The sequence below is a fragment of the Eubalaena glacialis genome, chromosome X, assembly GCF_028564815.1.
Source record: "Eubalaena glacialis isolate mEubGla1 chromosome X, mEubGla1.1.hap2.+ XY, whole genome shotgun sequence".
Taxonomy (NCBI): domain Eukaryota; kingdom Metazoa; phylum Chordata; class Mammalia; order Artiodactyla; family Balaenidae; genus Eubalaena; species Eubalaena glacialis.
The window spans coordinates 109459720-109476501 of NC_083736.1; the positions used below are offsets into that span (position 1 = coordinate 109459720).

The 16782-nt window shown below is 50.6% G+C and overlaps 1 protein-coding gene across 8 annotated transcripts in view; it reads right to left on the minus strand.

Moving 5' to 3' along the window:
- The window catches only part of SEPTIN6 (septin 6), a 71171-nt gene extending 61489 nt beyond the window's left edge, over positions 1 to 9682 (minus strand). For 7 of the 8 annotated variants that reach the window (XM_061179449.1, XM_061179447.1, XM_061179445.1 and 4 more), the window contains exon 1: positions 9081 to 9376. In XM_061179449.1, the coding sequence (XP_061035432.1) occupies positions 9081 to 9110 (30 nt within the window). In that variant the 5' untranslated portion in view covers positions 9111 to 9376. Of the gene's footprint in view, positions 1 to 9080; positions 9377 to 9649 lie in introns of those variants that run through there. The other variant, XM_061179444.1, reaches the window with a different exon arrangement.
- Positions 9683 to 16782: the final 7100 nt, after the last annotated feature.

Genomic DNA, 16782 nt, shown 5'->3' on the forward strand with positions numbered 1-16782 from the left:
TGGGAGACTGGGATGGACATATACACACTACTATATATAAAACAGTTAACTAATAAGGCCCTACTGTATAGCACACGGAACTCTACTCAATACTCTGTAATGGCCTATATAGGAAAAGAATCTAAAAGAGAGTGGATATATGTGTATGTATAACTGATTCACTTTGCTGTACACCTGAAACTAACGCAACATTGTAAATCAACTATACTCCAATAATAATAAAAAAAGAATGCAGTAGGTCTATAGGTACTAATCGGAATATCTCCAAGACATATTATAATATAGAAAAAAAGAAGCTGTAGAACAATAAGCACAGTATGAGGCCATATATGCAAAAAAACCCTCCGTGTGTATTTGCACTTAAATGTGTGTGAGAGAAAGGGGACTAAAAAGCCACCCACCACACCTAGAACTCAGGGTGCCTCAGGGGAGGGGACTGGAACTAGGGGCTTACCCAGGGGGGTAGTCAGTGTGCTTCTGCATTGTTTGATTCTTTTACAGCATGAATGTATTCACACATTACCTGTGTAATTTAAAAAACATTTTTAATACACAAAAAGAGAGTTCTGGCTCAGCTTTGCAGCAGGGGTAATTAGGCTGCAGAGTCTGAGAGAAGCTAAAAGGAAGGCAAAAATGAAAGCGTGCTCCTGAGAACTGGGAGAGGCCCCACTCCCCTCCCCAATTACATTTCCTGTTTTCTCCTCATCTGCAGTCACCTGCGGTCTTGAAATACGTTATACCACATTTCATATCACAGGCAGAAACAACGCTCTCTTTCTCTTCCGCCTCCTCCCCCGAGGACACACCGATTGCGCGTTTTAATTGAATAGTCGGAGGTTCGTGTTATGAAGAACGAGTGAGGAGAGTTCCAGCTGTGCATCGTTCTCCCCTTGCTGTGATTCTGAAAATAAAGGGTCCCATAAGCACCCAAGTGGGCAACCCCTGCCCCCCTCCCCACCTTCCAACCTTTATGGCATAGGACGCAAGCCATGTAAGAAGCCTCCGGAAACTGAGGGCGCATCTGTGTCGATGGAGAATTTCTGGCCTCCGTTTAAAACTGGGGTGGAAAAAAAAACTGGGGTGGTCAAGTTAGTAGCTGTCATTCTGAAGGACAAGACCAAAACAAAAAGTCTGGAACTCATGGCCAAAGACCGGGCTTGTCCCCAACTTTCTCCTCTGGCCTTGGCACAAAGATGCTAGGAAAGGACAGAAACACTGAAATAGGATTCTCTCCGGCAGCCTCATGTGTCACTTACTGGTGGGCCTGATCTCTCACACCTTCCCTTCCTCTATCTCCCTCCCCAGCTCTGAATATCAATCTCTGAGAGACCCTGCAAATCTTCAGGACGCTCAAACTCAATGAATAGTTCAATGATGCATGATGGAATATTAAATGGCTGATAAAAATATGTTCTAAGAATATTTAATGGCATAGGAAAATGATCACCAAATACTGTTAGATAAAAAACAAAAACAAAAACAATACCCTGTGTATACAGGATCATCCCAATCATGAGGAAAAAAAGTATGTATGCATTTTTAAAAGCTTGGAAGAATATATACCAAAATGGTGAGAATGGTTGCTTTTGGCTTGGAGGGGCTGTAGGAGCTGCTGCTTTTCTGTTTTCCAAATTTTCTACAGTAGGCATATTTTACTTTTATAATCAGAATTAAAATATTATTTTTTTAAGATTCTATGATGATACTCTCCTAGGCAGGAAAGTGGCCTCAGATATTTTAGCAAAATCTTTAGTTACAGCCAAAAAGTTGCTTTATGTACAGATAACCAGAAAATTTGGTGAAGTATTCAGCTTTCCGGCAGTTTTATTGTATATAAAACATTTATTTTACCAATAATACCATAAAACCTTATTATTCTTCTTATTATAACATATTTATATACAATGCAACATTATTATACAGTATGCCTTATTCTTATAAAGATTCATGTGAACCAGGAGTCAAAGTCAAATCACATACCCTGAAACATATAGCAAAAAGTCTTGCTGAAACAATCAGGTGGATGATAGCCCTATCTGCTACCTCCAGTGTTACCAAGGGAGTGAATGCCACTTATTATCCCGTATCATCGGCTATAAGAACCACAAAAGCACTGCTAAGTTCCCAGAGGTTAAAACAACAACAACTCCAATATGCCTAACACATCAAACGTCAGGATTTCCCTGGCTCCGATTAAGCTGAGCTGAGAGGAAACTGACAGTAGTAGCGATGCCCTGAACTGGGAGAGAGAAATCTGGGGGCCTTTCCGAGGAGAAATAAAACCTGCCAAAGCTAGCAGCACCCCTTAGGGGCCCCAGTGCCTTTCAGTGGGGGAGCAGCTTAGGGGATCCTGACAAAGCACAAAGGAGACCATCCTCACCATACAGGGAGAAGGCCCAGTTTTGGCAAATCCAATAGATGGAACTCTGGATTTTAATACACCAGATCAATTCCAGAGTGGCTTTTCATTCTATAAAAGGATTCACAGCAGGATTCTATTAAATAGCCAGCTCTCCTAGTGCATGTAAAAGGGGATTCAATAGACAAAAATTCAGCTGTCATGTACCTTTATAGGAAGTCAATAGCTATATACACCTACACGGACGGACAGACAATATGTGAAGGGTTGTTTGTTTCTATTCCAGTTCCAGAGACCCTGCTGAGCTAAAAGCACAGACTTGCTTTCTCTACAGCTGTCTCCCCACCCAGCTCAAGGAGTCAAAGCAGGGAAGGGGTGGAGTTAAATTCCGCCACCTCGTTCGGAAGCAGAAGCAGGCAAGGACCTAAAAGAAATGAGGCTGGAGGAAACACAAGAAGCGTACAATGTCAGAGCTGGAAACACCCTTAAAGATCACTTAATCCAACCCGTGCATTTGACAAAAAGGGAAACAGAGACTCAGAGGCGGGAAGTGACTTGTCCCGAGTCACAGAGTGATTTAGTGGCAGAGAGTGGTGCTGGGACCCAGGGCCGTCAAGCAGACCGCCGCTCTCAAATGGAAAAGCTGACTCAAGTGGCACATAGATTTCTTTCTGCTGCTAGAATTCTGGGACATTGGGCTTGTGGCTGATGCCAGTCGGGAGGAGAAGGGTCATGGAAAATGACCCAGAAGCCCGTGGGCTCGCCAAGGCGCCTCTGGCCCACAGAAGGCAACTGAGGCGGTGGAGGCCAGGAGACGCTGGTGCCCCTCTTCTGCATCTTCTCTCCCACCTCTAGCTCCCATTTCCCTCACTGCTGACTCAAGCCTGAGCCTCAGCCTGGCCTCTGCTCAAGAGCCCCAGGGCTCCCGAACCCAACCAGCCAGATTCTAGGTAAAATATCTCCACCTCAGCCAGGGGTGACTCTTGCCCAGGGTGGGTCAACTTTCCCACAAAAGCCTGACAGATTCCCTTCAAATCAGGCCATTTAGAGTTTCCTAGGTGTTCTGGCCATTGTTGTCTCCAATCTGTTAAAAAGAGGAAAAAAAAAGGTTTACTCACAGGCCTCTGGATGAATGCCCAGCTGTCCTCTGGGGAGCCTGAATTTGCCTCTGCCTCCATCTGGTCTCATTTAAAGGGGATCTGAAAAAACCCAGTTCCTGCCTCAGCGCCAGTGCTCAGAGCTGGGGGCCTCTGCTGCGAAAGGAAACTGAACACGACCTCACACCTCATCAGGGCCGTGAAGGCAGAGCTCTGCTCCCGCGACCCAGAGAGGGCCCTGGCGGGAGAAACCTGAGCCCTGGGTCCTGTCCCCGAGAAGGCCCGCGAATCTTTTGGCCAGTCACCTTTAAGTGAGTGGAAGGGATGACCCCACTGCAGGGCCAGCGGAGAGCGTGCTGCATAATTCAGCAGATGGCTGCCTCTAATGAGAAGACACTGCAGAAGCGGGAACGTTATCTCCCCCTCCCGAGCATGTGGTCCTTCCTCTGTGCAGGCAGAAGCCTCCTCCTGCCAAACCGAGGAGGAAGGGTCTGTCTTTCAAATTTATTCTGCGCGCCTCCTCCAGTTGTTACTTAAAATAATCCATCATTACGTGGCTGGTGGCTCCAAGATTTTTATTTAAAGCGGTATGGGAAAGAAAGAAAGGAAGGAAGGAAGGAAGGAAGGAAGGAAGGAAGGAAAGGAGGGAGGGAGGGAGGGAGGGAGGGGAGGGAGGGGAGGGGAGGGAGGGGAGGGGAGGGAAGGAAGGAAGGAAGGAAAGGAGGGAGGGAGGGGAGGGGAGAAAGGGAGGGAGGGAGGGAGGGAGGGGAGGGGAAGGAGAGGAGGGGAGGGAGGGAGGGAGGGAGGAAGGAAAGAAGGAAGGGAGGGAGGGGGAGGGGAGGGAGGGGAGGGGAGGGAGAGGAGGGGAGGGAGGGGAGGGGAGGGGAGGGGAGGGGAGGGAGGGGAGGGGAGGGGAGGGGAGGGAAGGAAGGAAGGAAGAAAGCCCACACATAGCCATGACTGTGCTATCTGGGGTTTAAGCTGAGAATCTTTTTTAACATCAGAGAGTCTTCAAGGCACCCAAGTATACTCTTCTCGACCTCCATGAGTATACTGAGGTGGGGGTGGGGGTGTGGCAGTGAAAAGAGGGGGAAGAGGGGACATGGCAGGATTTTTATTTCTTGGAAACATGATGAAAAGGCCAGAGTTTTTTTTATAAAAACGAATCTGTGTCATCTGGAAGGTGTTTTTCATTGCTTCATCCACTGACCAGCAATAACACTTTGGACTAAGTCATTTGGTCTCCCTGAACCCATAAAATGAAAAGAACAGTAATACTCATCCAGGAAGCTGCTGGGGAAAATGAAATAATACAGATGGAAGAGTTTTGAGATCGTTGAAAGAGACATGTTACACTTATCTACGGTATTCTTTTTCTTTCTTTTCTTTTCTCTGTCTCTTTCTTTCTGGAATGTGGTTTTAACGTAAACGCAACTGAAAGCGCTCCTCAATTGTTCATGCTAATATGAAACCAAGGCTCCGATAATCCAGAAACCCAGGCAAGTCCAGAAATCAGTCCTATTTAGTTCTGGAATACCTTTATCCAGGGGACTTATCTTTCTAATTAGTTTTGCTCAGGCTAATGCAACGGGTTCGCTCCCTTACAGCACAAAAAGGGAGGGGCCGTGCTGGGTAACAAAGCCAGCAATTAATAGAAAATTTACAGCAGAGACTCTACAAAGTAAATGCTGTGCACATGACTGCAGATCAAAATCTCATTATACTATACAGACAAATCGCTCGGCTGTAATGCAGTTTTGTAATAAGAATGCCGTAAACACTCACATTTCCAGGTTTTAGGATGTGAAGAGGAAACGGGGATTATACCGGCCTCTCATGTGGAAGCTCTGAGAGGGCTGTCGTGTGTGCCGTGGCCACCACTATATCCCCAGCACCTGGCACAGGGCCTGGCAGAGTCGGTGCCCAATAAACACATGTTGAAGGAATGAATGAAAATAAAAGTGCGTGAATTAACAAATGAAATGTTCCCAGCCTGGGAGCGGAAGTGAGATCTCACCCATCTTCACACCTACCCTTTTCCTAGTTAAAGCCCTCAGCAAGCCTTTCCTGTCACCCACCGCCCCCGCCCACTGCTGGATCAGGTCCCCTTGTAATGAATTATCCTAGCGGGCAGTAGCTCTCCTCTGCAGCACATCACAAAGATAATTATAGTTATTTGTGTCTGCCTCCACTACTAGACTGTAAACTCCCTGAGGGCAGGGGCCATGTGCATTTGTGGGGAGGAGGGCGGACACTGTAATTTCCCTCCAACTTTTAATTTTGAAAAGTCTCAAACACACAGAAAAGTTGGAAAATAGTACAATGATCATTCATATACCCTCGACCTAGATTCAAGAATTTTTAATATTTGGGGCCATGCAAATTTTCTTCAGTGCTGTATTCGCAGTAGAGGTATGGGTGAATATTGGGGTTTTCCTCTCCCTGCTTGGGGTATAATATGACTTTTAGTGCGAGGTGGTGGAGATGGCTGAGGCAGGGCACTTCAATGGGAATCAAGGTTAAGTGTCATTTGATAGCAAGACCAGAGTACAGCCACCTGTAGGCGGTTGCCCTGGGACAGTTGCCCCAGGCCCACCACAGCTAGGGCAGTGTTAGGCCCTGCAAGCTCTTTCTTTAGGGAGAAAGACCATTACCTGGCTGCACCGTGCCTTGCCAGGTTACCTTGGACAAGTCATGGAACCTCTCAGAGTATATATTAATAGCAGCCCAAGCCACCTCACAGGCAGGGGTTGGGGATGGAAACATCCCAAGAATCTTCTATAGTTCTCTAATTATTTCACCGTGTCCACAATTTGTCTCTCCAACTAGACTGCAATAAGCGTAAAAGCCAGGAACTATGTCTACTACTTTTTTCTGGTATAGTTGACCAGAGCTAGCCATAGTGCTGGACACTTAGCAGTCAATCAAATAAACACTTGTGGACATGATTAAGAAACAGTTTTGTCATACAGAATCTTTGTGGTGTTCATTCAGATGGGATGGGATTGTATTATGTACACAAAAGCTGAACTTCCAAGTTGCATGCATGCCCAAATAAGGATCCTATCCAGCAACTCTAAGGTCTGTTTTTGTCACTAATGATGTTACCTTACAAGCCAGAGTGACCCTCAACTGACTCTGGAAAGGACAGCCCATCCCTCACACACACACCGGAGCACTACTTGCAGGGCACCATGTCTCAGAGCTCATTAAAAAGAACTCCTAAGCCAGGCACACTTAGGTTTAGTCTCCAGTCTTCTTTACCCAAACCCTGGATACTCATTCCCAGGAAGAAACAATCAGCAGCCAGATGTCCAAAGGCCTCCGGAGTTAATTCCATCTTCCCCTGGTGAATTACAACTTCTTGCAGACACAAAGGCAGGCAGAGAGACAAATGACACATAAACAAGAGCTTCACTGGCTGGGGGAGGGGGGCATGGAGAGTGACGTCAGTTTTCCCAGAAACCCATTTATCACGATAACAAGGTCTCAAGTGCTCGGGCTGCTCTTTCAGCTTCAGAATCTGGCATATAATTATGTTCTTCATCATACAGTAGGGCAAGGCCAGCCAGAGCAAACTGGAAACAAGCAAAGCAAGCCAAGTGGCCCTAAATCACCCCCACCTCCATTTGCAGAACAAAGGGGATCTCTGGGTTGCCGGAGGTGAAACACAACCTTCTGGAATGTTCCCCTTTGCTACATCGGCCCTTCAATCTTAATTCAGGTTAGGGGGACTGGTGAGAGAGTATGGGCAGGTCGATGCAAATTAATTAGCTGACAAGAAAAATCACTAGTGTCCTTCTTGGTCACTAAGGATGGAGCAAGTGTAATCCAGGAGACTAATTCCTCTACTTAAGGCATGCCATCTCTAAAATGCAGGTAATGGAGGAGCAGAAAGGCACTCTGGGAACCCTCAAAACACTAAAGCAATACATATTACAGTGCCAATCTTGGGGAGAAGAGAATTCTCTCAAATTCCATTGTCACAGGGCACTGTCTCCCATCTTCTGCTGGTTCTTCCACATCATGACTGCATAAGGAGCTCCATGCTGGGGTCTTTCAGGGGGTGGGGGAGGTTCCAAAGAAATCACCTTGCCCTTCCAAACAAGAACAAGAGGATGGAATAAATGTATCCATTTCCTGTAGAGGAAATGCTACCAGACCCTGGATTCAGATTTTGAAAACAAATCAGTTTCAATTACACCAAATACCTAGAGGCTATGTATATTTTTTGCACTGAAATTGCATTGCATGGAGTATTTCCTTAAATAAGTAAGCCACAAGGTTTAAAAACCGTGTGTGTGTGTGTGTGTGTGTGTGTGTGTGTGTGTTTCAGAGATTTGCATCAAGTAGTATTTAGTGTCATGGGATCTGACCTACCTCTACTTCACTCTCCTTCCTCACCTCAGGGTGCTGGTAATTGTGGGCTTCTTAAAATCCCAGATACCCATGGATGAATAGAAAGGCTAGGTTGTTCCCTCAAATGGAATCATCCCCTCCCTTGGCAACGAAACTTCTGGTCTAAAAAAACAAACATGGAGCCTCGGGTCACTTCAGTATAATTTCTCTGCACATCCCAGGCTGGAAAACTTCAGTTCGTTAAATGAAGATTTTTTTTTTCCCAGAGTCGGCTGCCAACAAAAAGAGAGAGACGGCACCGCTTTTGCAAGCGTCGCACTGATTTTCCTTAGTCCCCATAACAAGAAGTCAGCTCCACAGGTTTTGGCACACAAGCCCAGTTACACTGAACACGCACCGGAGACAGATCCCCCCGCCCAGAGGCCCGCAAAACCCTGGTCAGGTGCTCAGAAACACGCCAAAGTACGCAGCCAGCCACCTACAAGCCAGCGGACTGCACCCCACACAAACGCACAAATGGGACCCAGAGGCACACAGCACAAGCAGACGCCGAGAGAAGCGTCCGGACACAGACACAAGCACCAGGGAGGCGAGCACACTCCAAGAAACTGGCGGACTCATCTAGGGTCACAGACAAGCCGGGCACCGCCGCCCGCCCGGGGAGGCACGAGCGAGCGCGCGCGCGTGCACTCATACGCACACAGTGATACACACACAGACGCAGTCACATATGTAATGCATATGGAGAAACCCTACCCCAGCCAGTCACCTCCCCGTCCCCCTCACCACTCGCCGCCTCCTGCCCCAGGCTCACCCCAGCCCCGAGTCCCTCTGGCTGAGGAGGTCCGGGTCCCGGCGGGCTGTGGGGCGCAGGGGCGCGGCCCGGCAGCCGGAGGGAGCGAGGCCAGGGTGCCGGGGACCCGGAGGGCTTGGCGGCCAGTGCGGCCATTCATTCGGCAACGCCCCAGCGGCGGGGCCGCAGCTGCAGCGAGGGAGGCGGCGGCGCCGACTGCAGCTCTTAGGCAATGCAAGTTCAGTCGCCGGCCCGCAACCCGGACCAGGTCCCCCACCCGCACGCCACCACGGTTCTCGGGGACGGGAGGCTAGGGGACTGAGTCGCTGACCCCGGGAGCAGAAGTCCCGCCGCGCCTTGGCTCCTGGATGCTGCCCACTGCCCTCCTCGCGGTGGAGGTGGCGGCGTCCAGGTCCCCTCGGCCCTTCCGAGGCCCCCGGCCCCGGCGCTGGCACCCAAGCCCCGCACTCACCACCTGGCGAGCTATATCGGTCGCTGCCATCGCTCCTGCCTCCGCCAGGGCTGCCACCGGCGCCGCCGCAACGGGAGCTACAGCACAGGAAACAGCGGAGCTCCTCCGACAAAGAGAAAGTGTTACACTTCGGGCGCGACCAAGTCCGGTGGGGGGAGGTGCAAGGGAGGGGCCCCCTCGCCGCGGCTCCAACCTCTCCTCTATCGCCCACCCCCTCGGAAGTGGGGTGCGGGGAGGGGGCGGATTTAACGCGCCGCTTCCCTCTCCCGCGAGCCTAGTTCCGGCTCTCCCTGCAACCTCAGTTGTAGGCCTTTGCGAAGGGGGGCGGGGGCTCCCCTCGGTGACCACGTCCTCTGCCCCCCCCTCGCCACTGGGCTCCGTGGTACGTCCCGACCTCTGCTGAATTGTCACACACCCCCCTGCTCTCGCCTTACATCCCTGAGTCCCCAGACCCCGGAGGCTGGAAGGGAGCCCCCGCCCTTCCCCCCCGCCGCGCACAACTCGGCGACTGAGCCCTGCGGTCCTCCTCTCCTTCCTCCCCGCCCCCTGTACCCCCTCTTCCTCCTCACCGAGATCTCTGGGTGCTTGGATGGGAGCGCCCGCCGCTGGAGTCTCGCTGCTCCACCACACCTCCCCCCACCTCCCCCATCCCGGCCCGGGAGTGCTGCTGGGGCGGGTAGGGGGCGGGTAGGGGGCGGGGGGGGGGGCGAGTAGCGGCACCTGCCGCCCCACGGTGGAGCTTAGAAAGGAGGCGGTTGGGGGGAGCCGCACTGCGGGCCCAGCAGCTGAGCTGTGACCTGCGGAGTCCGAGGCCAGCGGTCCTGAGACGAGACGCCCCTTCTGCCCTGGGGTTTCCACGCGGCGGGTGCTGTGGGCTGTCATTTCCGAGCTCGCCACCTTTGGGTACTTAATACAAACGGGCCCCACGCCTCCTCTCCCCACCGAGCCCTAGACGCTCAGCGTGTGAGCGGAGGCTCAGACGACTCACTCCCTCGTAGTGCCTGGACCGCCGGGGAGTCTCAGAGGAGCGGCTTGGGGCTGAAGGCTCCCAGCTCAACTGAAGGGGATATTGAGGAGGGGCGCGGAGCTGCCTCCGGTGGCTCTGTCCCGCCCGCTGATTTCCCCTTAACCTTGGGTCAGCCCGAGACTAGGCGGCCGCGGCGTGCAAAAGGAGACCCTCCGAAGGCAGAGGCTCTGCCCGCCTGCTTTTCTTTTCCTCCCGGCCCACCGCCACCGCGCGTCCCCTCCCTTGCCCTCGGCACCTCTCCCCCTCTCCGGCCTGTCGCTCCGCACCCCCTCTCCCGGGAGTGGCCCCTTGTTAGCTTCTAGTGGCTGGCGAACCCCGGCAGGCTTGGCGCGCCCGAGGCCCGAGCGGGCGGGACAATCCACTCCACTCCACTCCTTAAAAGGGCAGGTGCCCTGGTCTCGGAGAAGGACTCAGACCCTCGCGTGGAACCCGGGACCGCGGGGGGAGACAGATCCACGGGCGAAAGCTGGGCCCGCGAGGGGGCTGGGATGCAGCGTGGGAAATGGCCCAAGGCGGGAGCGGCTGAGGGGGAGGCAGGAGGGAGGAAAGAAGAAAAACGGGAACCAACGAGAGAGAAGGAGAAGGGACCCAACCCAGAGGCCCGTGCGCGCGGGGAGGAGGGAAGGCAGAGAAATTGGGGTGGCCATATGAAGCGCTCCCCTGGCAGTTGATTCCCCCTGCCGGGACAGTGCTTCTCACACTGTCTCAGGGAGCTCTTTACGTGCGTGTGAACCTTGAGAGCAAGGACTCCGCAAAATGCGTCCCCCAGTGCCTAGTTCGGGGCCTGGCATCCACCAAGCGCCCAATTAAGCATTTCCTGAACAAGCGGGCAGAGGATTTGGATTGGGGGGAGGGGTACAGAAGAAAGAAGAGACACAAGACAGAAGAGCCAAGTACTGGAGGTGCCAACTGTGCTGGAGACCTAGGAGGGGCCGAAAGAGAAGAGCCTGGCACAATCTGGGACAGTACAGGGGAGTTCTGTAGACAAACAGCGCAGGCCCGCAGGGCAGATGGTGGTGGCAGAGAAGAGGGGCGGCTGTTGTCTCCGAGGCCCGCCCGGGCGCTGGGGCAGGGCCTGGGCGAGGCGCCAGGCCCTGGATTGGGGTGGCAGCCACGTGCGGGAGCAGGGCTGTATATGAGGAACCGCTGTAAGGCTGGGCCGGGACCGGATGGGGGCGGGGAGTCAGAGGGGACTGGCCGCTTCCAGACTGGGTGTCTGGCAGGGAGACAGGTCTTCCCTGCAGACTTGGGCGTGGAGGACGGGGAGGGGCTGGAGGTCATTAGCTCTGACCCGGACGTGGGATCTGGGTGATGGCCGCACATTTGGCAAGCAGAGCTGAGAGCTGATACCCGGAGCCTCGGCGAGCCGGCGGAGGGCCCAGCGGAGCTGGGCTGGCTGACTGCGGGGCTTCCAGGGAATCCTGCTTGCCCCCAGTAGCACCGCCCTCCCGCCTTAGCGCTCCCCAAAGCTCCGTGCATTTCGGCCCAGCGCTGGGGCTACCTTAGCGGGGAACACTTGGTGCCCCGCCAGTGTGCCCCCACTCTGCCCGCCTGTCCCTAGGGACCCTCAGAACCTCGCGGAGGCCTCCGCCTCCAAAACGCTGGACCTCGTCGTAGACTGGAACCAAGTGTGTAACTCAAGTCTCCCTCAACCCCTTGGTCCCTCCAAGACCTGTCACCTGCGTCTGCAAGCGCCTCCTGGGGCTTGTGCTTCCCGGTTTCCGTGGGGTGCGGCTTGGTGTTGACGTGTGAGTAGGTGTGCATTTGTCTGTGTCAGTGTGCGTCAGCTGTGTCTGTGTGTTTCAGTGCGTGTCAATGTGTGTGTATACTGGCATGTGCTTACTCCTATGTTTGTATTTGTTTTTGTGTACCTGCCAGCGTGTGTGTTTCAGTGAGTGTGTCTGTGTCGATGTGTGTGTGTCAGTGTGCATTTTTGGTGTGTGTTGGTATGTATGAAAAGGTGTGCATGCCGGTATTGTGTGTGTGTCAGTATGTACATGTCAATGTGTGTGCCAGTGGCGGTGTGCGTATGTGTAGAGAGGTTTTAGCTCACTACGTTCTCGGCTTTACATACCTTACCTGACTCAATGCAGGGGGCCAGTAACTGAATGCTGTGGATTATAATACTTATTTCAACAAAGAAGCTTGGAGGGAGGGAGGGGAAAAAATAAAATGAAAACAAAGAAATTTGGAAATTCGCTGGGTTTGTCTTTAGTGCTGGGTCGCTTGCCCAGGCACGGGGCAGGGGCAGATACGGGAGGGCCGAGGCAAGAGTCAGTTGCTTCGACCAACTGACAAGTGGTCAGTTGCTTCCTTGAATGTCTGTCCCTGTTGATGAGTGGGGCCATAAGATCCCCTTCCTGAAGAGGCATTGTGGACCCTCAGGCCCTGCCACGAACATGTCTTCATGTTCGATGTGTCCTGGTGGGGTCCCTTGGGCCCAGCGCAGTTATCTGGCAGGTGCTCCATGTTTGTTGAGTGAATGAATAAACGGAAGCCTGTAAATGTGGTGTTTTCAGTGTTTCCACTGTCCTTAAGGAAGCTGGAGCAAGCAGCGACTTCCCCAGGCCAGCAGGTGACTGTCATTAATTTGCTAATGTTGTTTGTGGAACCGGACTCCCCGGGGAGGGGAAATGGCCCTCCCTGCTAGATAGGAGGGGGCCCTAATTATAGTCAAGCTTTAGAAAAGTCACCCTGATGGCTGGGGCAGGGGGTGCTCAGACTGGATGGGGGAAGGGGACAGGGAAGGGGAAGAGGGCAGTGAAGTGGAGCTAAGAGCTCAGCAAAGGGCTTTGTCCTGAAACTGTGGCTTTATGAAAGGAGAAAGAGGATACTAGAGTTGGTCTAAAGTGGAGACGCTCTGAGAACCATCTGAAAAGTAAGATCAGAAAGCTGGAGGAAGAGGACAAGGTGAAGCAGAGGGAAAATGATCTGAGATTAACCAAATCCAGTGCTGATAGAACCAGAAACTCAGTGAAGGGGCTGAGTCAAGATGAAGTAAGGATTCCTTTGTGCATTATTACCTGTTGCCCCTGGCTTTACATTATTTTATTCCAGTGGTTCTCAAAATGTGGTGTTTGTCTAGCAGTCTCAGCATCACCTGGGAAGTTAGAAATGCAAATTCTCAGGCCCCAGGCGAGACAGACCTACTGAATCAGAACCTTGAGGACTGGGACCCAGCAACCTTTGAATAAGTCCTCCAGGGGATTCTAATTTATGCTAAGGTTTGAGAACCACTGGTTTATCTGAAATCTAGCCATGGAGGGATGGGACACAGGACTGGGTAAAGTTTGGCAGGATATTGAGGGAAAATTCTGAAGCCTGGGCTGTAGCAATAATGGCAGATCCTGGTGGATTTCTACCAGTGGGCAGCATGAGAGTACAGAGTGCCTAGGGTTGGAGAAGAGGTGCCAAAAAAGATGGAGAGGGGACCCCTGTAGGGAGCTGGAAGTTTCTAAAGATAAACTTTGCTTCCTTTGAAATTTTACTCTTCATTCCACAAATATGAACTGCATATCAGCCACTGTGCTCAGTGCCAGAGGACTCAAGAAAAATGGGTGACAAGAACCTTTGCCATGACCTGAGGGAGCACCCAGGCCAGGTGCCAGATAGTTCCACAAACAACCAGTAACGTGATAAGTGATATAATCAGTCAGGAGCAAGACCTTGCGGAGGTAGAGACCCAGAGAGGTGAGGGAAGGCACCTCAAGACACATTTGGGGACTTCCCTGGTGGTCCAGTGGTTAGGGCTCCACGCTTCCACTGCAGGGGGCGTGGGTTCAATCCCTGGTCGGGGAAGTAAGCGCCCACATGCCGTGCGGCGTGGCCAAAAAAAAAAAAAAAGACCCATTTGGATTGAATCTTGAAGAAAGAGTAGTAGCTTATCTGGCCATCAAGGGGTGGGGGGAACAGTAGAAGAACACTATATGTAAAATCACAGAAAAAAAGGACAGAACATTTAGGGAATTCCAACTCTTGGCCAGAGGGAATGGTGGAGGAGAGGAGAGTGGTTGTAAATGTGGCTGGAAGAGAAGCTGGGGCCAGAGCTGGAAGGGGCACATTGGTCATGCCAAAGAGCTTAGCCTTTATGCTCCAGAGTAGGGCTTCTCGAGCTATGCTCTCCAGGGACAACGCCTGCTTATTCTGGAACCACGCCCGGTGCAAATGAGATGGATGCTCACAGTGAAAAACAAATCAGTTAATGGGTAGAAACTTCTCTATTTTAACTTTTTTTAACCATAAAGTTTTGTTCAGTCTTTGATAGATGCTCCTTCTTATCTGCTAGCAAGCAACAAAATGAATGAACATATAGCAAAAGAATGTTAAAGACAATCCCAGGACTGATTATGCTTAATTCAACAGTTTATTTTTTTTTCATGGACATCTGTGCTTGTGGCTATGATTTTGTATTGCACACACATAATGTAGATGTATTTTCTGCTAGCAGAAGTGTTCTTCTGAAAAGTGTTTTATTTCATATGATGAGATATCCTATATCAATTATTTCCTGGCATTCTAGAAAGAACATCATGACTTCCAGCTGCCGTGCCACCTGAACCAGTTGGAGAAACTGTCCATTAGATGGTGAGGAGCCACCGAAGGGTTTTGAGCAGGGGGGCGATATGAATACATTTGCGATTTTGAAAGGTCACTGTGGCTCCAGGTTGGGGAGAAGATTGGAGCAGAGAGCGATTGAAGCAGTTAGGACTCAGGAACCAGAACACTGTTGTAGCAGTTCAGGCAAGAAATGATGGTGACAGTGACATGGGACTGGAGTGGCATGGAGGGAACAGAGTCCGCTTTAAAAGGGGCCACCCATTAAGGGCCTTGTGTGCCGTGCTAAGGATGCTGAGGTTTCACCCTGTAGGGAATAAAGAGCCTTTGAAGCAGTGTTTCTTGGTGGATGGTACCTGAGCCGGCTGCATCAGAATCACCCTTACTGCTTCTTATAGAGGCAGAGGCCTAGACCCCACCACAGACCTGCCGAAACAGAATCTTTGTTTGGTAGAAGTATGGGTGTGTAAGAAGATTTCCAGGTGGTTGTGAGGTGCATCGCAGCTGGAGAACCACCATGTAAAGGTTAGAGCAGTGACATGGCAGTGAGATCTATGTTTACACAGCACACTTGAGTCACCACAAGAAGAACTGATTGAATGAGGGCAAGACCAGAGACAGGGAGACCAGTTAGGAGGCTACTGCCATAGTCCTAGGCTGGCTTTCTGCGGTGGGCAAGAGCCAGAACTCAAGAGAAGGCTGGGCACACTGCCCATATCAGGGATACTAATTGTCCTTAGACCCTGATTTGTACACATAGATTTAAACAAATGATACCATCTTGTGTTTCCTCAAACAATTCTTTTTTTTTCTTTTTGGCTGTGCCAGGTCTTAGCCACTGGGCCACCAGGGAAGTCCCCCTCAAACAATTCTTGTTCGCCACAATTAGTCCTCAGTGGTCTTCCCAGAATCACAGAGTTAGTCTAAGATGTGTAATCATGTCAAATGCATTGTGTACCTACCAGGGCACTGCACTAGGCACTGGGAGAGGTAGAAAGAAATATGAGGTATGGCTTCTGTTCTGAAGGAAGTTCCTGTCTAACTGGGGAGACGAGATATATGTGCACTAAAAGTCAAATAGTAAATACCAAATGTGTCATAAGGCAGTATCCAATATGAAGCATAGACAATAAATGTCAATGCTCTATTTCTGTTTTCTTTTTCTTTTCTTTTTTTTTTTTGCTGCGCCGCGCAGCTTGCAGGATCTCAGTTCCCCGACCGGGGATCGAACCCGGGCCACGACAGTGAAAGCGCCGAGTCCTAACCATTGGACTTCCAGGGAATTCCCCCAATGCTCTATCTCTTAACCTAGTGGTGATCACATGGGTGTTTGCTTTATAAATATTGATTTTTGCTTCATCTTTCTGCTTTAGGAACTCTTTGGGATATGTGTTACATTTCACGAGATAAAAGAAAGTTTAAAAAGACAATAAGTTCTGTGAGTTGAATGACATTCACCCACAGCCCCTAGACATGGTACAGAATCTAGAGAAAGAAGGTCTCTACCCAGTGACCTTGCAGTCTTCCACAGATGAGCCACCAGCACTGTGAAAGGATTGAAATAAGCCACATAGATGGAATCAAGATGGTAATGACACCTCAGTGAGATACTGGCTTCACCATCACCACCATTAGTCATCGGTTAAGGTGAAGTCTTTTTTTATCAATCTGTCAATGCTTTGCGTTTAGGTACTGATTTAGTTTTGTATTCATACACATGTGCACATGTAGGCGTGTGCTCACGTACATGTGCACACACACACACAGCGTCTTATTCCAAAACAGATTTTATGGGTCAATAAACTGGGAATAGAACATCAGTATCACAAAGGAGAATTCAGATATGCTGAATCTAGTGGGTTGATATAATTGCCATGATTAAGCTTTAAATAGGATTCTTAGCTTCTTGGAAGATATAACAAAAGGAGAAATACTAGCTGGCTTAGTTTTATGTGTTTTCTGTACACAGGGATCACTGATTCATTAATGTCACAAATATGAATAGATAACCTACTATGTGCCAAGTCTTAGACTAGGTACTGGAGATCATTGGTGAGTAAAAACAAACTTGGTCCTGGCCTTCATGGAGCTTACGGTCTAGTAGGGAGGACAGACAATAAT